A 22265-nucleotide genomic window follows, 5' to 3' on the forward strand; every position below is an offset into this window, starting at 1 on the left:
CTGCAGAGCAATCTCTGCAAACAGACCTTTCTCTGTGGGGATTGTGTTTTGCCTTTAAGGCAATTCTGCAGTCTCCGTGTGATATCTGGACTGCTGTTGAAAACCGTAAAATACAACTCCAGGAATTCACGAACACCCCATAGACACACAGTCCCATGTCCCATCCTAGGCCCCAAATGACTCAAAATCCCAAAAATGCAGGGACCTGGTTTCAGGGCAGCAGAAAAGTAGGTTTCTTGAGAGGTGCTAAACCCAGGCGGTGTACAAATCACTTGAGGGACTTGTCCCTTCAGCTACAAAACGAACCACCAGCTCCCACAAGAAGGAGCGAGAAGCTGTATGTCTGAGTCCAGAACCTCCATGTGCCACCGACCCTGCAGGACCTGGCTCCTCTTAGCTGACGCTAGGGAAAAAAACAACAGGAGGCCAGCTGCCTTCCTTCGTCACCAGAGTCCTTCCGCAGACCTGCCTTGAAGCAACAGGGAATCCCCACCGAAACAGCCTTTACCCACCTTCCTTTGATTTCTGAAATTTGCAAAGAATTTTTGAAGCCGTGAACTCGTAAGATGGTTATCTGCCAATCACAAGCCTCTAATCCCAACTCAGACCTGCACAGACCACAGAGAGAGAAAAACAAACAAACAAAAAAAGCCAAACGCACGAGGGGCTTGAAGATGGATTCTTAGATAGGATTTTGCCCCCGGGGAGTGTTCAGAAAACCCGAATTCAGGAAAGTCTTTGGAAAGGATCAGGTTTGCATCTTATGCAGCCTGAAACGTGGGTCTTGCCCCCTGAGGAAGGAAGGTGCTCCCTTGTGAACAGAAAACAAACAAACAAATATGGCCTAAAATCCAGAAGTTCCCAAATAGACATATAGGGCTAGAGAGGGGCCAAGCTATTTGCGTAGGGCAGTGCTTGCTGATACAAGCAGAGGTGTGCTCTGTTCCCCCCCTCCCTTTTTTTTTTAATGTCGGAGGCAGAGGCCAGTGATGGGGAGGTAGGGAAGCCATAAAATTTAAGGACAGTCCAAGAGGCATTTTTGAAAGCAACGGCTTTCCCACTTTGGAGCACAGCCAGCCAATACCCCTCTGAGTCGAACAAAGGTCGGAAAGGTTTCCACCTCCCCGGGCATGAATGAGTCAGTGTTCACAGCGTGAGTCCTCCAGGCTCCTTCTGGCACAGTTCCATCGTATAATGAAGAACAGAAGTTCTTCTGTAGAAACCGGGGACCCGTCTGTTCTCTCTGGACAACCGAACTTGCTTCTGCCACCTCCCGGCTGTGGCTTTGAAGAGTGAATCAGTTCCGGACGTACGTGCACGCAGTGACCCAGCAGGCCTGGGGACTCACAGACTGTGAGTGCCGCCGGCCGGTAAGGAGAGGCCGCTCCCTGATGTGCACAACCAGACCTTCACCTCCAACCTCCAGCCATTCAGGTAAGCGGCTCTCCTGGGGCTCTTGGCAGGGTGGTCCATGCCTATCCAGGGATGCTGGGCAGCTGTCCCAGAAGCACGCCGTGTTGCAGGGCACACCATGTCCTCAGAGGCAGTCTCTGGCAATCTTGCAGAAGCGATTTTGCAAAAAGGAACAAAAAAAGAAAGAAAGAAAGAAGAGAGAAAAGCAAAAACATCAGGGACACGTTTCCAACCCCCTCTTCCCTGGGCTGATTTCAAAAACCAATGCAGATCGGAATGAACTAGACACATAATCCGGAGCCCAGGGAAATGGAACGATCCTAGATTCCTACAGGTCTCAGAGCGTGGGGACTGGATGTGGGAGGAATCCCGGAGATGGGAAACTCAGCTAGATCCCGGAACGGGGCTCAGTCAGAGTGGTAAAGGCAGGCGTGTTGCCCTGAGGCTAGAGGACAGCTAGGAAGCAGGAGTGCTGTCTCGTCCTGGCCTGGAAGACGGTCAAAGCCTACATGACGCCTTGCATCCTGTTTTCCCTTTTTTTTAAAAAAAAAACTGGCGTCCCTCAGACCGAAAACCTTGTATTAGTGTGACGGAGACAGCTTGTGCATTTGAGACACGCCGAAACTGCTTTGCAATTACGACACAGGTCCTAGCGAACTTCTCCAGGACGTCACATATTTACCTTTTTTTTTTTTTTTTTTTGGCTTTGAGAAAGATTAAGATCTGGTCTAGGGGCCACATTGAGCGCCGTCGGCTACGAGCGTTTTGTTGTGCATTGGATTGCCAGAACGTACCCCTCTTCTGGTTGCAGGGTAGTCCCTTAAACTTCACCTCTCCAAGCCCCTCCAACCCAGACCCCTGGAAGCCACCGCGCTGCTCTCTGCTTTCACTCCACTGTGTTTTTTTAAAGTTTTCTTTGCTAACAGGATGCCAGTCTGAAGGAAAAAGTAGGCAGCATTCCGTAAACCGCGGAGTTCATTTCCAAATATATATATATACACACTTCCTTTATGTAGCTAAATATACAGAACGTATCATTTAGAAGCTAGACCCGTATTTGGCGTTAAGGAAACCTCATATGGGTTTTCAATTACCGTTGGCTCTCAGACATGGACTGTCAGCGATAACCACATATGAAGGCTACAACCAGCCACCTTCCCCCAGAAAAGTCAGAAGTATCCCCTCCTAGGCTTTTTCTGGCAAAACCCCAAAATTTTACCCATAAAAAGATAAAATGCCTGTCCCAGCTGCCCATAACGACCATGTCTACTTTATACTCTAGTGTAGATTTTATATTTTTAAATACTACAGACACGTTATATATTACCATGGAATAATGTATATTTTCTGTGTGTGCGTATCACCATATGATGTATAGTGTGTTATTTAATTTATAAGTATACGTAAATAAAAATATTTATACAGACCCCCTAAGACGTCATGATTTAAGATCTGTAGCCCAAAGCCATAAGCTGGACCAAACTAAGAGTGGGTTGTAGGAGGATAGTATGAAAAGAAAACATTTCCAGCTTCCGTCCTCTGCTCGTTCTGAGACACGTTGCTCGAAACCATCTGCCTGTAAAAGCAAGTCAGGTATACAGAATCCCCAACATCCTAGATCTCCATCAGAAGAGGGGAGTGGTTTCACCAACAATGCACACTCTAGGAGCTTCAAGCACTAGGACCTGCTGGAAAAGACAAAGTTATGGAGACACTGAAAGATCAGTCATAGCTGGGGTCTGGGGCCAAGGAGGGATGAACAGGGGCAGCACTGGGGGTTTTAGGGCTATGAAACCACTCTGTAGGACACTATAATGGTGCGTCCATATCATTATACGTTTGTCCAAACCCATAGAATGGGCACCACCAAGAGGAAACCCTAATGTAAGCTAAATACTTTGGATGCTAGAGAAAGCACATAGCTACCGTCCCAAAGGGTGACATCATTCACCCTCCAGAAGCAAACCAAGATGGTGGGAGGTTGGTGGCTCACACCTCAGGAAAATCCTTCCTGGAAGTGAAGCAAATAAACAGCCATGGCTTGGTGCTAGACATGGCCCAGTGTTCCACAGTGGAACCCATCAGGTTTTATCACACGTGGAAACTTCCCTATGCTGGATGTGCTGTCTACATACAGCCCACAAAGGAACCTATCCCATGAGGTCTATCTCTGCACAAGCTTTGCCCTGTCCCTGCTGCATACAACAGCCATCTGGTCGACCAGAGGCTCATTGCCTTGTCCTTGAGGTGAAGCAAATACTGTGTGCAAAAGTGTGAGAAGTCACCTGAGAAGGCTAGGAAGTTTGGAAAGATCCCTGTACCACCTGTGGCCAAAGACTGAGGTCCACAGAATATGAAGGAGGCAGAAAGTTCAGGCTGCACTTGAAGGACACAGAGCCCATTGGCCTCTCTCGGGAACAGCTTACATGGGGCAAGGTGGTGCTCATGGGAGGGCTGGATGCCTCCCAGGCTCAGAAGCATCCCCCACTGTGGAAGCCAACATCGCTTCAAACAACTCGTGAGTAGGTCTTCAAGGTCACTGCAAGGGCTGAGCTGATCAAGGTCATTGATCCACAGAAATCCAAAGTTGGCTTTCCCCTAATGTCTGAGCCAGGGGTTGGGGGGTGGAATGGGGAGTTCATATTTAATGGGGACAGAGTTTCCGTTGGGACAGATGAGATCACCTGGGCAAAAAAAAAAAAAAAAAAAAAAAAAAAAAAAAACCAAATCCATATCATCTGGCCCTCGAAAGTCATACAAGTCATACATTCTACATTCTTAACATGGTGTTCAGCATCTTAAAAGCCTTTTTAATGGGGGAAGGCCATTCTTTTTTTGACTTTTTGGTCATTGTTTTAAGGTTTTGTTGATATCATCAGAGAGAATCAAAGTCTCCCTTTTGCTAAATACTTAGTATTTTATGGATGGAATTAGTGCATGTCTGCTGCCTTTGTTATGATAGACCTTTATTTCTTCCAGGCAATAAAAGTCAGGAGAGAACATGTTACCTCAGGACCACTCTTGGTAAGACAGGATTACATGCGATGCTTGATCTTCTGTTTCTGCTTCTACATTTCTTTTTGTCCCTTTGTCATGAAGCATGGACAAAGTGGTCTTGTTCACCTAGTCATTTATGGTGCATCTGGGGCAGTGATCGTGGGACTCGGGATTCCTATCAGTGACCCACACCCCCCATCCGGGAGCTTCTGAAGGAAGTCTGTTTCCCTATTCCCAACCCAGTTGTCTGGTTTTCCAGGGAGTCCATATTGCAGATCTTTGGCAACTCAGATCTCACCTTTAGTCCATGGCCCTGGGGACAGCAGCACTCTTGTCCTGCTGTGTATGCATGAGCCTGAGGTGGCTTCCATGTAAAGAGAGAGGAGGGGCTTGCCATGGTTATGGGGTTATGATAGTGATGATGGTGGGAAAGCCCCCAAGCTCCATGGCCATTCTTTCTCCTGATGTGCCACCATCAAGTGTCTCTGCTCTGGGCTGGAACCTCAAAAGACCCACTTCCCATCATGAAAAAAGTCAGTCACATTCGTGCTAGAATATATGGAGACTTTTAGTAGACTCAGAATCAACAGCTGGTATTGGTAAGCCCTTGCCTTGACTTTTCTTCTCTGTCTTGCTCTGGTCAGTGGTCCAACTGCCTACCAAGCACCACAGATACCCAAGTTCAACATGGTTGACTTATTTAAGGAAAAATGAAGAGGCAAAGGGGAAGGAGCTGTAGCTATTCTAGGGACCTGATCTATGCCTAATAAGAAACCAGATAAGGTTTTTTCTTAATCATGGGTGTGATGACCTAACAACAGACTCCAGGGCTTAAAATGGCAAAAAATGTTGACGGTTGAAATAAAACCATCAAGGGCTTGAGTTGTCTTCAACAAAGAAAAAGTCAAATGCCCAAGAATGTACTTAACTATTCTACAATGTGATGCTAATATCAAAGTCCCCTAAAATGTGGACTTGCCTAAAAATGTCCCACCTAGGGAAGTCACGTACAAGACATGGGATAGCGGAGTTAAGCGTCCATCGGCACCTTGTCTTTCAGGAGCTGGCTGGCTGTGACGGTCGGCATGCTTCTAGGTGTGAGGCCCTCAGCTTGCGGGAATTTATCTGGTGGGCGTCCAAACATCCTTCTTCTGATGGCAGATGATTTGGGCATTGGCGACATTGGCTGCTATGGCAACAAGACCATCAGGCAAGGATTCTGAGAGTCGTTCATCTGGGACCCCAATGAAGACCCCACTGACAATGGATCTAACTCTCCATATGTGCTATCCAAACTTTGATGGGATTCTGCACACACTTCCTTTCATGGCCCCTAACCCTTCCTTCTTCCCACCCCAGTGCTAACCCCAGCTCAGATTCTTCCTATCTGTGACTTTTAGACGTGTTTTCACCAGCAGAGTCCAAGACGGACAGTGTTTAAAAATCGTTGGTGTTGCATCAGGGCCAATGACCCAAGTTTCCTCATGCTCCACTTCCACCCATCAGCCCAAGTCCATCCATTCATGCATGACTTCAGTGCTCCCTGCTGAAAAGCTCTGCTTCTGATGGACAAATCCATGTCCCTATCATCACCAGATATGACATGCTTATCTGTCATTGCTGGCCCATCTCTCTAAGAAGGAGCTCATCCCATCGCCTCAATCACTAATTGACCTTGGAGACCCAGCTTAAGCAACACCATGAACCTGCTTCTGAATCCCACCCTCACTATAATATGTTGGTGCTGAGAAGTACAATTTTCATGAGTCCCATTAAAGAAGGCACCCCAGATTCTCAGTTCTGGGTTTCCCATTATGCCCCTCTCTATACCAGTAGCATGTTGCAGAAACTTAGTAAACAATACTGAACTGAGTTTATGTTACTTCAGTGGTACAGATGACATTTGAAGTTCTTGCCACTGCCTTTTGGTCATTCCCAAGAACACCTGGATGGGTTAAAGGATGATGGGCTGATTTTCTTTCTTTTTGGAAATTTAAATTCAGTTAATTAACATATAATGCATTATTGGTTTCTGAGGCAGAGCTCAGTGATTCATCAGTCTTATATAATACCCAGTGCTCATCACATCACATGCCCTCCTTAACGCCCATCACCCAGTTACCCCTTCTTCCCACCACCTCCCCAGCAACCCTCAGTTTGTTTCGTATACTTAAGTGTCTCTAATGGTTTGTCTTCTGTTCTTATTTCATCTTGTTTTATTTTTTCCTTCCTTTTCCTCTGATCCTTTGTTTTATTTCTTAAATTCCATATATGAGTGAGATCATATAATAGTTGTCTTTCTCTCATTGACTTATCTGGCTTAGCATAATACACTCTAGTTCCATCCACGTCATTGCAAATGGCAAGATTTCATTCTTTTTGATGGCCGAGTAATATTCCACTGTATATAGACCATATCTTCTTTATCCATTCGTCTGTTAGTGGACATCTGGGCTCTTTCCACAGCTTGGCTATTGTGGACATTGATGAGATGAATTTCTATTAAATAGGTTGATATGCTTGTAGGAAACTGTATGTGTTTGTTTGTTAAGAAATAACACTGTTCATGTTTCCCTCTGTAGGACTCCAAATATTGACCGCCTTGCAGAGGACGGTGTGATGCTTACCCAGCACGTGGCAGCTGCTTCAGTGTGCACCCCAAGCAGGGCTGCTTTCCTAACGGGCAGATACCCTCTCAGATCAGGTTTGTCCTCTTTCACGTCTAACCGTGGCTCTGGAAAAGAACATGATCCCTATATTAGAGATACTAAAGCATGGGTCCACTGCTAGAGATACTAAAGCATGGGGAGAAAATAATGTAACCCCTCCATATTTTTACCAGATTAGACCCGGTAAGAGCCATAGAGCCCTGTAGGTAATGAGGTGACCCAGGCAGAGGGACTGAGTAGGCAGTGGACCAAAAGTTTCAAGTCTGTGTGATGTCTTTGGCATCCTTCTGCCCTTTGGCCCTTAAGATAAGGAACCTGCATATCAAGGGTTATCTCCTTTAGTTAAAGCCAACTGATTGTAGATGTTAACCATTTCTTTAAAAACCTTCACAGAAACACCTAAACTAGTGGACTAGCGTCTGAATAACCCGGGACTAGTGTTTGAATAACTGAGGACTGGCCTGGCCATGTGACTCTCACAGACTCTCCTATATATGGGTCCCTGGCATCTTCTCATGCCCCCAGGGAAGACAGAATTCTGGCTAATGTAAATTTATGTTCCACTACTCTTCCGCTCAACCAGATGTATGCTCAAAGCTTTGGAAAACCTCAGAATGAATTCTCCAATTTGCAAACGATGATGGTTGAGATATGATCAGTCTTGGAGCCAAGTAGATCTTCTCAGATCTTCCTAGTGAAGACTGAGCTGCATTCATAAAATCAGTCTAGGAGGTACAGAACGTCTTTCAAGTTAGTGGTTCTTGACTGTATACTGCAGAGCTTTAGAAAAATATTTAACCTATGTTTTTTAAACACTTGAATAATTGAGTGAATTGAGTTGAATAAGTTATCAGGGTCAGTGTGAATTATATCCATGCCTCCCTACTTTGTTAGCATACATGGAACAGCTGGGGCATCTTGTAACCATTCCAAATCCCAAATTCCACCCCCAACCAATTAGAATCACAATCTCTGGGGAGGCACAATCTCTGATTGGCTCAGTTGGCTAAGCATCTGACTCTTGGTTTCAGCTCAGGTCACAATCTCAGGGTCATAAGATTGAGCTCCGCATTGGGCCCCACTTTCTGTCTGGAGTCTGCATGACAGTCTCTCTTTCTCCGTCAACCCTCTGCCTCTCTCCCAGCTTGCACTCTCTCTCCCTAAAGTAATTAATTAATTGATTGATTAATTAAAATCTTAAAATAAAATCACAAGCTATGGATTGACAACCAGGTTTCAGAATATTTTCAAGCTCCCCAAATGATTCCAAAGTCCAGACGAGTTTGAAAATCTTTGGATTATATCAAGAGTCTGGTGCAATTATAAAACCTTTTTAAATTCTCTTTCCTTTTTCACTTAATTCTCCATGTGTTTATAACCTTCATATAACAGGACAACAGTTCTTCTTGCTAAGTTTCCAATTAATGTTTCACAGCATATTTTAAATGAAAAAAAAATCAACATTATTATTGTCAGTATCATTATTATTAACGTGTCGTTGTCGGATGGTAACGTTTCTTTGAAAATGGTTCCCCAAAGGTATGGTTTCCAGCAACGGTTATCGTGTTGTTCAGTGGACCGGAGCATCTGGAGGGCTCCCAACCAATGAGACAACTTTTGCAAAAATATTAAAAGACAAAGGATATGCCACTGGGCTAATAGGTATGTATATTTTGAAAGCATTAAGTACATTTCCTTTATATGGAGAGTGTAGTCAACCAAAAACCTGGGGAATGAAATGGTTTTGATGCAGTGGGATTGTCCACCAGGCAGAAAGCTCCACGAGTGCAGGAATGACCTGAGTACCCAGACTGCATTGTGTGAAGTAGATGCTAAAGATGTATAAGTTTAATGAAATACCTGGCATTTCATAGTATTTGCTGATGCACCATGATAAAAAAAAAGGGGGGGGGACTTTTTTCCTAATGTCAACAAGCTACCAACAATTTCCGTAATGTTTTCCTTAAATTCTGCACAGAAATGGGACTGTACGGCTTAGTACTTCTCAGCTTCCATAAATAGCGTGCTTATCTTTCTAGATGTCAATAAACCGTGTAATGTACAAACCGAAATACAATGAAGGATAGTAGTTTCTTGAGAGGGGACCAAGCTGTCATTGTTGCCATCATGTTATAGTGTAATTTTTACTAAACTGTGCCATTTGCTCATCATAAACAGCAAGACTAGCTGATACACTGAGTATTCAATCCAATAGACTTATTATAATTTTTTTGAGATAGAAGTCTATTCTCATGGAACACTCCTTGGAAAATCTCATGAGGTTTTCTGGATGAGAGACAGCCATTTGGGGTGGTGGGAAGACACAAAGGTTTCTATCAACGCTTTAATAGTGATGGGGAGAAGATAAGCATCTGCATCTGCGATTGATTGAACTTGAAAGCTGTGCTCTGTAGAACCTCTGACCTACCATGACCCTGACTACCATTACAGTGGTTTAACAAAGAAAGGGACAGTTCCAAAGTCAGGAAATTGTTTACCAACACTGAGAACAGCAGATCGTTTTCTAGAACAATGTGAGCCCTCTGTGCCTTCCTTATTGCTCTGACACAGACCTTTGCAAATTTAGCTACAGTAGACTGAATAACAATCACCAAAGATATCACATCTTACATGCCAGAAGCTAAAAAAAAAATTAACTTATATGGAGAAATGGTCTTTAAAGATGTGGTTAAATGAAGGACCTTGAGATGAGGAGATTTTCCTGGATTACCCACGGAAACTTTATATGCAAGTTCAAGACTCCTTTTAAGACAGACATAGACGTCAAAAAATGGGCAGAAGACATGAACAGACACGTCTCCAAAGAAGACATACAAATGGCCAACAGACACATGACAAAATGTTCATCATCACTAGCCATCAGGGAGATTCAAATCAAAACCACATTGAGATACCAACTTACACCAGTTAGAATGGCCAAAATCAACGAGACAGTAAACAACGTGTGTTGGAGAGGGTGTGGAGAAAGGGGAACCCTCTTACACTGTTGGTGGGAATGCAAGTTGGTGCAGCATTTGTGGAAAACAGTGTGGAGATTCCTCAAGAAATTAAAAACAGAGCTTCCCTATGACCTTGCAATTGCATGACTGGGTATTTACCCCAAAGACACAGATGTCGTGAAAAGAAGGGCCATCTGTACCCCAATGTTTATAGCAGCAATGGCCACGGTCGCCAAACTGTAGAAAGAACCAAGATGCCCTTCAACAGACGAATGGATAAGGAAGATGTGGTGCATATACACTATGAAGTATTATGCCTCCATCAGAAAGGACGAATACCCAACTTTTGTATCAACATGGACGGGACTAGAGGAGATTATGCTGAGTGAAAGAAGTCAAGCAGAGAGAGTCAATTATCATATGGTTTTGCTTACTTGTGGAGCATAAGAAATAACATGGAGGACATGGGGAGATGGGGAGGAGAAGTGAGATGGGGGAATCAAAGGGGGAGATGAACCATGAGAGACTGTGGACTCTGAGAAACAAACTGAGGATTTTGGAGTGGGGGGTGAGGGTTTAGGTGAGCCTGGTGGTGGGTTTTATGGAGGGCATGTATTGCATGGAACACTGGGTGTGGTGCATAAACAATAAATTTTGGAACACTGAAAATTAAATTAAATTAAATTAAATTAAAAAAAGAAAGAGGGGTATATCACATGGAAGGTGAGAAGGCAGTGTGGCCACAGAATCAGAGTGGGAGGGATATGACCATAAGTCAAGGAACTCTTGGAGCCGCCAGAAGTAGAAGAGGCAGGAAAGATCCTCCCCAGAAGCCTGCAGAGGGAGCACGGTCCTGTCAAACCTTGATCCTGGGCTTCTAGCTTCAGAACTGTGGGAACATAAATCCCTATTGTTTTAAGCAATCACAAACTAATGGTAATTTGTTTCAGTAGCACAGGAAACAACGTACCACATAATGCTGACACACAGGGGTCTCATTGCTCGTAACAGTGCTAAGCCAGGTTGTGGTTGAAATAGCCGTGAACACTACCCACACATATTTGTACTTCCCCACCCCGTTTGTGCATGCGGCAGAACAGCTGGAAGAGGGCCAGCCTGCAATACCTACTAACCAATGATCAGCCGGTTGTGACATGGGAATCCTCTTTGCCTTTCAGGAAAATGGCATCTGGGCCTCAACTGTGACTCTTCCAATGATCACTGCCACCATCCCATCAGCCACGGATTTGACCATTTCTACGGAATGCCATTTTCCATGATGGGAGATTGCATCCACTGGGAACTGTCGGAAAAGCGTGCAGGCATGGAGTACAAACTCCACGTCTGCTTCCAAATCATGGTCTTTGCTGCCCTCACACTCACCGCTGGGAAACTCACCCATCTGACATCGGGCTCATGGACGCCGGTCATCTGGTTGACCATTGCCGCCATCTTGCTCTCTGTAACCTCTTGTTTCATAGGGGTCTTGATTGTTCATGCAGACTGCTTTCTGATGAGAAACCACACCATCACGGAGCAGCCCATGCACTTTCAAAGGACGACGCCTCTTGTTCTCAAAGAGGTCTCATCCTTTGTCCAAAGGTGAGCATCAAAGAGTTACCTTTATCCTAGTCTCTGGTCCATGATGAAAATGCATCTTGAAAAATCTTCCACTTTCTTTCTGTAATGGAGATAGGAATGGTGAACTCATTCTGGCCCAGGAAGATACTTTTGATAAAATGTGTCAGAAATGCTCTCTTGAGCCCAAGTTGATGGTGACAATTGAAACAGGTGACAGGGCACATGAAATTTGCTGTTGTCCCCCAATCCTTGGAGCTAGTCCCATTATGTAAGCACCCACTGATCACCACGGGCCATATTTAACTCACAAAACAAACTGAATTACCTGAAGATTTACATTAAATATAAATATTTTTAAAGCTCTATCATTGGAACTAAGTTGTCCTGTTGCTAACTCTATCTTAAATGTAAATTTGAATAACAAAGGCACTTACTATGTCACAGTTAAGAGGGGCAAGATATAAAGCTACACCACACAGAACCAGTTCCATGCTCCCCAAGTGTTTCTGTAAAGAGGGGGGCACCATAGAACCCCAATTCACCTGGTGGAGATGAGGTTGTGATCATGTTCCAGAACATTCTTTTTGTGGGCTTGCCTAACATGGGTGAGAAATGATACTGATAATTACAGAGACAGAGAGAGGAACAGATGAGGCACCACCAAGATGGGGGACAATGAAATTGAAATTAATAACCTAATACTTGCCATTTTTAAAGTGTATTTTAAAATAACTATGTCATATATCCTAAACTTTGTTGCTTGAGAGCATTTAAAAAGAAAACCAAATGTGAAATAATCACTTTATTCTGTATGCTAAGGTTCTAAATGGGAACATATACTGAACTAATCGAAATAAACGTCAGATCAGACAGTTGCCTGGGGTTCCGTCTTACGTTCATTTGCCAGAAGTATGTAGAGTTATAAATTGATAAAATTCAGGGGGAAAAAAAGTGTATAGTATCAGTGTGAATTTTTCAACAGACTTTAGAAGGGTAAAGTCATCACATTAAAGAGAAGCAGATATACTTGTTGAAGGAAGATCTCTATCTTGTGTCTCTAGGACCTCAATCTATCCTTAAGTAGAAATAACTCCAGTCGCCGTTATTTATTTTCAGGAACAAGCACAGACCTTTCCTCCTCTTTGTCTCCTTTCTACACGTGCATACCCCTCTGATCACTACGGAGATGTTCCGTGGGAAGAGCGTGCACGGGCTGTATGGGGATAACACAGAAGAGATGGACTGGATGGTGGGTAAGTGCCTTTTCCTGGTGAAAATGGGACACGTGCCCCTCCCAAAACAGCAGCAGGAAAGGACATACAGAATGAGATGAGATAAACTGTGTTTGCTTTCTTTCGGCTCATCACACTGTATTAGGTGGGTCGATCTCTTATTTTTCCCCAGGAGAACAGAGATTAAAATCCCCATGGGTAGGATTGTCTTGCTTTGTTCTCCCTGTGCATCCCCTGGGTTTGGAATGATGCCTGGTATGACACAGAGTGCACATTTCTTCAGTGGGTACTTTAGATATAAACACAGTGACTCCCTTGAGGCTCAAGCAAGGACTTGGATGACCTTGGGTTGACATGCTGGTGGACATAGAGGGCTAAGAGCTGCAAATAATGGGAATTAGAGATTTTAGGAGAAAACATGATTTATATAATCCATTGAAAACATTTCCTTGGAGGAAATTGTTGGCAAAAATGCTGGAGGTTGGGAGATAGGTAGGCAAAATCGATGTCACATCGCGTCCCCAGTGCAGCTTCAGGACAGACTGACTCATCACTGCCCCTATGGTCCTTGTGTGGAAAAGATTAAGGATCAGTGGAAAATACACGCTATTTTATATGATGCCAAATACTACGTGTTTAAAATAGAATTCACCATGCCACAACTTGAGGGATAATCTTTTAAATGAAAGACGTACAGATATATGTAATCCAATATATATCGAATGATAAACTATGAAATTCTCCAGTACGTAGTTAAGAACTCCTAAGTCCATCAAGATAAGGAATTCTTAAGACTTAGGTCAAGAATCTTCTCTAGGGCTTCAGTGTCTCTGTGCTCCTTGATTGAGATTGATGGCTCTTGATTGAGTTTCAAACTCAGTCCAGCCACAATACTGACAACTTTTTTAATGAAAATCATGGTCCAAGTGTAAATAGGTGGAGGACAGGGGATTGTTAGGAAAGAGAAACTATTTTGTCTGGTACTAGAACACTAGATACATGGTATTATGCATTTATCAAAACCCTTAGAATGTACACCACCAAGAGCGAACCGCCATAGAAACTACATACTTTATTTAATAATAGTTTATCAGTATTGGCTCATAGATGACATTATGACTCAGCTTATCTATAAAACCGAAAGCTGTTTTAAAAAAAATAAAATCTATTTATTGAAGGAGGGGGATTTCCTGGAACCACAGATTTTAAGTCTTCAGCAATTGAAGACAAAAAAATGTCTTAAGATGGAACAAAGAAAGAGAAAAATAATAGGGACATGGCTAATTTCAAGCTAAGGGGATGGAAAATGGTCTTCACTCTGCTCAGTTAAACCCATGAAAATGCAGTGTCACCAGACTGGAGAAAAAAGCAAGACCCAACTCAAAAGACATACTGTTTAAATATAAAGACACAGATAAGGTAGAAGTAAAACCTACCCAGTAACAGGATCTCCTTGAGACCATAGTCAACTTTCACAACACCAGGTCTTCATGAAAAAGTAGACTGTAAGTTCTGTCTCCTGGTGGAAATAAAATAATATGATTCTTCCCATCCAAATTTTAAAAAAAATCTCATAGACATGGTGAATTGTGTCAACCATAAGATTTCCCTTTGAGGTGATTATAAAAGACTTGGAGCCACCGTTGTAAACCATTCTTCACGGATGGACATACATCGCCAATGCCATTGTCAGCCTTGTTCCTAGACCCTCTTGATCTCTCCTTTTTCCCCCTCTTTCCCTTTGTTTAATTGAAATATGGTTGACTCTATACTCTTTTTTCTTTTTTGCCTCCTTTCTAAGCTTTTGCTATTTTTTCCTATGTAGTCTATACTCTGTAGCTTGCCTAAAACTTTTTAGAAACAGAACGGGGTATATCTAAGGGTGTATATGCATCTTGAGTCAGTGATATTCGGGATTCATGATTTTATTGCTACCCACTGCCATTATATGTGAATACTCAAGGCTCCTCCTCATGGACATGTCCAAAATGCTGAGCCATACAACTGAACATCTTGGTTTAAGATAGGCTCCATTTTGACCTGCTCAAATGCACATATTCTTCACAGGGCAGATCCTTGATACTCTGGATATGGAAGGTTTGACCAATAGCACTCTTGTTTATTTTACGTCGGATCATGGGGGATCTTTAGAGGCTCAACTCAGAAACAACCAATATGGCGGCTGGAATGGAATCTACAAAGGTAGAGAGATGATGGGCTTCTTGTTCATGGTCTCTATCCCTACCCTACAGTTCCCAACCCTTCCCATGGAATGGGGCCATCCACTTCAAGAGAGTCACCACGGAATATTGTTTTTCTGTTTGAGGTGGAAATTATAATCTGTGATTTTTTTTTTTTCTTTTGCCCAATGCCGTGGTTTTTGGTCTATTCACAGAATTGTGCAACCATCGCAACCACTTAATGGCAGAACATGGCCATCCCCTCAGAAAGAACCTCAGCATGTATTTGCAATCATTCCCTGGTTCTCTCTGTGCCCAGCCTCTGACAACCACCAGCTGAGTTCAATCTCTGTATATTTCCCTAGTGTAACCGTTCCATGGAATCATGCATTTATGTGGTCTTTGGCCACTGGCTTGCATTCACCGAGCATGAAGTTTTCTAGATTCATTCACATTATGCCAAGTGTTCGTGTTCTCTCCTTTTCATGGCTGAGTAATCTTCCATTGTTTGGAGGGACCACACTTTGGTCATCCATTCAAGTGATGGACTCGGGATTTACGCAATGCATCTAAGGACCGTGGTGGCCACATCATATTCAAACTGGAATTTTACCAACTACAGACACATCCTTATTGGGTGTACCCCCCAAAGATGGCAAAACACACTGCCAAAAAAACATGGAACAATCACATTCTTTTCTGTTCATGTTTACACACAGGTGGCAAAGGGATGGGGGGCTGGGAAGGTGGGATCCGCGTCCCAGGGATCTTCCGGTGGCCTGGGGTGCTGCCGGCTGGCCGAGTGATCCACGAGCCCACCAGCCTGATGGATGTTTTCCCCACCGTGGTCCAGCTGGGGGGCGGTGAGGTGCCCCAGGACAGGTACAGAACAGCTCAAGGAAACCCAAGCAAGTCAGTTTTCCATACAGACAAACGTGCATGTGAAATGTCATTGTCACTTTTGAATTGCGTAACACGTCCATGAAATCAGTCTCTGGGAAAATGCTCTCTCTAGGCTCCCTACCTTCAGCCACCAGGATCAGCTACCTGCTTCATTTTATGCAGAGAACGCCCATTCTCCTTCTCCTGATTCTTGAGTGGAGGCATTTTATCATGATGGTCACTGAAAAATCTAACAGTTCGTCACAGGAAATTCCTTTCCATGGTAGAGATTTTGCATAGATTTCAATTTTCCTTCGTCTTAAAAATTACAGAAAACTTGGGGGGAAAATAGAAAATAAAATTATTTCAGACTCTGATAGTGAATTATGTATACAATCATATAATCATAATTGTCCAATCATAGGATAATAAAGGATTCTCATAGTTATAATTGTATGATATATATCATCCATCTAGATTGAGCTAGGTTTGTCTAGATATGTAGATTAAGATATATCATTTAGATATATTTTCCATGTTTTTAATATATATATATTATTTATATAAATATATACATTTTTAGAAATTTTTGTTCATAGACAACAAAATTTAATGACTTCATGTTATTTTCTTTCAACCATCCCCTTATATGTGGACGTTAGTCTCCCTTTAAAAAAAAAAAAAAGTACTGTCTGGTCACGTTATTGCCCGTCATAATTGCCTCCTAAGTAAGAATCCTTTAGAAAGTGAATTCCTGAGTCAAAGAGTATGACCGTTTATAGGTAAATCTCTTGATATATTTTGTCAAACTTTTCGTCAGGAATCACTACCAGTCATATGTGACATATCCATTTTAAAACATAACAGAACTAAAATCAATGTCAATTCTGTACATGTCATTTATATATATATAAATTACTCATATGTGTCTATACAAGTATACATCAATGTGTGTGTTATAATTTTCACTGTTTTATCCTTAGAGAGGTTGAATATTTCACACCTTGTTGTTTCTTTTCTTGCACTGAATATCATATCTCTGGTTGATGATTTTTCCTAATTGGGTGCTAATTTTTAAATTAATTTATACCACTTGCTTTAAAAATTAAATTTGTCTGACACGTATATTGCGAATGTGTTGTTGCATGAAAAGGTAAAATAAATATAGCCATGTAGTGTCTGATATAGGTATACACACAGACACAGAATCATATACATGTGTCTATGTGTAAATGAATATATTTTTGGAGGTGTAATTATATTTACACATACACACATATATATGTTGTAGATAGATTCTTTTGTTTCATTTTTTCATGGTAATTAGTGACTCTAAGTAAAATCTCCTTGGCGTTTCGAATTCTCTACCTTGATGAAGAACATTAGTAAATTAGAGAAAAAGATCCCCTTTTTGTGGCTTTTCAAAGTTCATGGTATCTGTAAAAATCTATCCTTGGTATTGATGATTTCCATCTGGACACAAAGGTTTCTGAAAATTGACCAGGTCCCTGGGGCATAAAAATGCCCGAGGCAGCCCCTTGCAAATCACATTGCTCGATATAGGTTTTCTCCTAAGGAGCGTGGAGGAAATGGAAGTGGAATCCCAAGAAACCTCCATCCTGAATGGGAATGGAGCTCCATCTTGGAAACTGAAGAAGACAATGAAGGGGAGGGGGAGGAAGACGAGGAAGGCAGGGATGGCAGAGGGGAGGGGAGGCAGGGCACTCTGCAGACAAGGAAATGGTACCATATTGATTTAAGAAGACAGCATATGCTGCCATGGCTTACAGCCCAATAAAGTAGAAAACCAAAAAGGCATTTCCCTGAATCTTCCGCTTATTCTTGCATTCGTAATAAGGTTGGGCAAATAGTAACTTCAGTTGAGCATGTGGGATCCTGGGTGATCTATTAGCCGAAGGTGATGTTTGTAGACGAATAATGGAGGTGTCTCTTGCAATGTTTCCCTAAGCTTGGGAAGACTCAAGCATGCCTTCCATGCAACCCTGAGTCCCCGTGCTCCCGTCCGCAGGGTGATCGATGGCCGGGACCTGCTGCCCTTGCTGCTGGGGACAGCACAGCACTCGGACCACGAGTTCCTGATGCATTACTGTGAGAATTTCCTGCACGCAGTCCGTTGGCACCAACGGGACGGTGAGTACTCTGGGTGACCAAGTCACATCTTGGCTTTTGTTCCCGTGGCTTTGCTTCACAACTGGCCCTTTTCTTGCTTTCTGGGCAGTATTTTCTCCCAGACACAGCAACACCCTTCCTGATGCAAGCAGTCATTTACCGTATCACCATATTATCATTGTTTACGGGGTTTTCATATGGCTTTCCTGCCCACAAGTGTTGCGGTCTGCCTCTGGCCCTCAAAGCCCCTACTTAGCCTACATCAGTTTCCACCTGTCTCAACCACCTTAACTCAACAACACGGTTTCACCCTTGTAATAACCATAGCTTGGTGGTAGAAGCCGCCATGTCCATACCGAAGAAATTTCGAAATTTCCTGGGCTATTTTGGCCCAACTGGCCTTTTCAAAGAACTCTAAGATCATTTGCAAGATTATTTTTTGTAATCCCTTGGGAATCTGAATTGCCTTGGCATCCTATGGGTCCATTAACTCAGGGAGAAGTTTGGTTATCTTTCCAGTATCAGATTTTCTCAACTGAAACCTATTATGCCCCTCCCCTCCCTCTTCTTACTTAAAAAGTATGCATTTCATCAACCCTATTATTCCTGTCCCACGGGATGTCATTGTATTTTAATTGCCTTCATGTGTAGAAGGATCTACTGTCCATCGTCACCTAACTGGCATTCCCAGAAGTTTTCTGCTTTTAGGGATCATGTTTCCTTCAAAAATTCAGTTCTTCTGTTGACTGGACAAGTATTATTTTTAAATTTTATACACAGTTAATTGCTGCTGCTGCCTTTGTCTTCTGATAACAGAGTTTCACCTAGTTGAGTGACTTTTCTTCATTTTTATTTCCCTATTACTCTGACGTTTCCTGACATTTTCTCCTCTGTTGAATTTGCCCTATGAATTGATCAGATTCGTGACTTTATGATTGCATAGATTTTCTCTCTCTCTCTCTCTCTCTCTCTCTCTCTTTTCTTTTTCCTCGCCAGTGTTTGGGAAGGGCTCTATTCTCCTAGTGCTTTAACTCATCTTTCCATGCCTCAAAACCATTCTCTACAAGTCTTTAACTGTCTGAATCAGGAGAGAAGGAACACCCCTTTGGATTGCCCTTATTTGAGGAAATTACCATATATATTTTTATTTTTTCCTTAAATGTCCCTCCCTTCAATATTATTATTATCTAGCATGGCTTTTAGTGCTACATTTCATTTATTAAAAAGTATGTATTGCCCATTTCCTTCCATTTTTGAGGGTTTCCTTAAAAACCGTCATTCCATTTTACATCCCAATCTACATCCATGCATGCCTGAGACCAGAAATGAGTGCATCCAGTGATCCGATCTGTTCTTTTGCACTCTGGCTACCCCACTACAGACCTCTCATCTCTCAGTCACTGGGCAAATGCTTCTATATTTTTTCAAAGGCAGCAGATGGGGAGTGTATTCCCAGTGCCCAAGCGTCTTCAAGGGCACCCGAACTGGCTTTCACAGATCCACCGTTCATCCTACATGAATAATCCACTTAGCCCCCCTGCTGATAGCCATCCCAAGACCACCCACGGCACACACATCAGAACAAATTCCTCCAAATTCCTCCTTGTATAATGACCTATCCCCTCCCCATCTCTGAGAACCCCCCTCAAAGAGGGCTGGATCTCCACGTGACTGGCTCATTCTCGATGTTTAAACGCCATATTACCTTTTCAGCGAGGGTTTCTTGACCCAAAGAATCCTGCCATGGTGCACCCATCCTGCACCCTCTCCCCCCCCCACACACACACATCCACCATCACTTTCCACCCTTTACAATTTTCTTATTTCTGTGGGTTTACCCCTGTCCGTCCTCTTTTGCCTCCCTAAGACTTGTCCGTCTGCTCCTTGTGCTCAACACGTTTGCTGAATTATCACAGCCGTGAGTGACCTTGCTGGGCCCATAGGGCCGAACTCTGTGGCTTCCTTCCCAGAGCCCAGGAGGAGCCCTGATCCTGACCCTTATCTGTCCCTGCTTCTTGGTCTTTCTGCCCCTGGAGCTGCTCCTGGAGGAGGCGGGCCCACCAGAACCCTGCTCTCTACGCCCTGGTTACCCACGTGACTCCCCCAGACTCACTGCTCTGTGGGGGATACAAAGCATGGTTGTGGGGGCCTCCCTCCCAAAAGCAGGAAGCCGGGGAGGACAGGCAGTGATGTTGGTATGACCCACCTCCTGGCAGGAGGCTGGTGCAGGAGCCCTGATGGACCTCCCTTCCATTCTTTCCCAAAGTCCCTTCCTGAGGCAGAGCTCCGTCTGGTGCCCTCCCAGAGAGGCTGGAGGTGGTTTGCTGTAGCTTGTGTTCCCTATCTCTGTCCTCTCCTCCTCCCTCCCTTCCTTTTCCTGCCGGTGCCTGCCTAGCTGTGGGGGTGGGGTGAGACTGGGAGCAAGCTTCAAGAGAACAGCTGTTGCCATTTTAAGCCTCTGAGCATCTTGCCTGGAACCACGCACGAGGAATTCACTCCTTTGCAAACAGCTTTACCGAGCTGTAGTTCAGTCTCAGCGGAAGGCCACGGACTGGTGGCCTACAAACGACTCATTTCTCCCAGTTCTAGGGGCTGGACAACCGAGACAGGCTTCTGCTGGCCGGTAGACTGCCACCTTCTCGCTGTGTCCTCACGTGGTGGAGAGACAAGGGAAGCAAGCTCTGTCCTGGCCCTTGTCAGGACACCCACCCCGTTCTTGAGGGCTCTGTCCTTGTGACCTGTTAATCCCCCAAAGCCTCCACTTCCTGATTCCATCCTTTTGGGGGTCTGAGCTGCAATATATGAATTTTGGAAGGACACAATTTCAGCCCATGACGCTGTAAAACTCACTCTTTTAAACGGTACAACTCAGGGGCATTTGATACATTCACCGTGTTGTGCAAACGGCACCTGTGTCTTGTACCAGAACATCCCATTCCCCTGAAGACACCCCGTCCCTGTTCGCACTCACTCTCCACCCCAGCCTTGAGCATCTACTGTTCTTTCCCTGTTTTGGACGTCTGCTACCAAGGAGATCCCACACTCTGTGTCCTTGGGTATCTGGCTTCTCTCACGGAGCAACGTGTTTTTGAGTTTATGCACAAGGTAACAGATCTCAGAGCTTCATTTATTTTTATGGCTGATCCCATTCCATGGCATGGATGGCCCCCATCTGCTCAACCCTTCTCTTCAGCGTCATTCCAGCCATCGTTCTGCTTCTCCACATCAACCCCCTGAGATTCTCGTCCTTCCCTCAGGAGGAAGACTATGGAAAGTCCACTACACAACCCCAGTGTTCCACCCAAAGGGCGCCGGTGCCTGCTACGGGAGAGGGGTCTGCCCGTGCTCTGGAGACCAAGTAGTCCATCACGACCCACCTTTGCTCTTCGACCTGTCCAGAGACCCCTCTGAAGCCCACGTCCTCACCCCGGACACGGAGCCCTTGTTCCATCAGGTGATGGACATGGTTGCACGGGCCGTGGAGGAGCATGGCCGGACGCTCAGCCCGGTTCCTCTGCAGCTGGACATGCACGGCAACACCTGGAAACCCTGGCTCCAGCCCTGTTGTGGCCGGTTCCCCCTCTGCTGGTGTGATCGGGAAGGTGACCCAGAATCACTGCCTACCAGGGAGAGCTAGCTTCCTCCCTCCTCCCCGTACTTCTTGGTCCAAATACAACTCTCCTGTGAAGTTACGACGTCCCTTTATGTGGCTGGGACAGTTCTGCACCCCGAAACCCAAAAGGTATAAGGAAGACACAGCAGCGTGCCATCACCCTTAAGTCAACCGGACCACATGGGGCTTATTAAGCCCCCTTGGACCCCCAACAAGTGAAGAGCAAAGCCCCTCCTGCCTTGGGGATTTCCATTCCCCAACTCCAGCCCCACCCAGAGGAGGCTGCTCTGTCCCCATCCAGACTCACAGTCCCAGTGGAAGATACTTCCATACCAAATGGGTTTGCCGACAAAGGCCAACAGAGCACCAAACATAGCCCAGAAAAGGCGTGACTTTAAAGAGTTTAAAGTTTGGGTTTATTTAACCTATAAAGAGTTTAAAGAGTTTGGGTTTATTAACACTTTTCAAGCAATTATTCTCCACAAACAGATGCCCTAGAAATTTAGGGAAACCCATAACTTGGTGGGGGGCTTGTGGGAGGTCCCTGAACTACCACGAAGCCCCCCCGGCCCGCAGCCTTTGCACTGGACATGCCCAGGACCAGACAC

General features: G+C 44.3%; 1 protein-coding gene and 1 long non-coding RNA gene across 4 annotated transcripts; one reads left to right on the forward strand and one right to left on the reverse strand.

Moving 5' to 3' along the window:
* The first annotated feature begins 1134 nt into the window (after window positions 1-1134).
* Window positions 1135-22155, forward strand: ARSL (arylsulfatase L). 3 transcript variants are annotated; one of them, XM_044235876.1, is made up of 11 exons: window positions 1135-1434; window positions 4393-4437; window positions 5471-5620; window positions 6993-7114; window positions 8619-8741; window positions 11218-11641; window positions 12737-12873; window positions 14920-15054; window positions 15752-15914; window positions 17944-18065; window positions 21302-22155. In XM_044235876.1, the coding sequence occupies exons 2-11, from the start codon at window positions 4415-4417 to the stop codon at window positions 21679-21681; spliced, it is 1779 nt and encodes a 592-aa protein (XP_044091811.1). In that variant the 5' UTR covers window positions 1135-1434; window positions 4393-4414; the 3' UTR covers window positions 21682-22155. The 3 variants fall into 3 exon arrangements, with proteins under 3 accessions (XP_044091811.1, XP_044091809.1, XP_044091810.1); XM_044235874.1 differs by lacking the exon at window positions 5471-5620; XM_044235875.1 differs by lacking the exons at window positions 1135-1434; window positions 5471-5620 and having other exon boundaries at window positions 4165-4437.
* LOC122897595 lies at window positions 11485-14373 on the reverse strand. The gene is made up of 3 exons (XR_006382563.1): window positions 14289-14373; window positions 11661-11720; window positions 11485-11549 (listed from the first exon to the last, which is right to left on the reverse strand). It is a non-coding gene; the product is annotated as an uncharacterized LOC122897595 (long non-coding RNA).
* Window positions 22156-22265: the final 110 nt, after the last annotated feature.

The sequence above is a fragment of the Neovison vison genome, chromosome X (genome assembly GCF_020171115.1).
Source record: "Neovison vison isolate M4711 chromosome X, ASM_NN_V1, whole genome shotgun sequence".
Taxonomy (NCBI): domain Eukaryota; kingdom Metazoa; phylum Chordata; class Mammalia; order Carnivora; family Mustelidae; genus Neogale; species Neogale vison.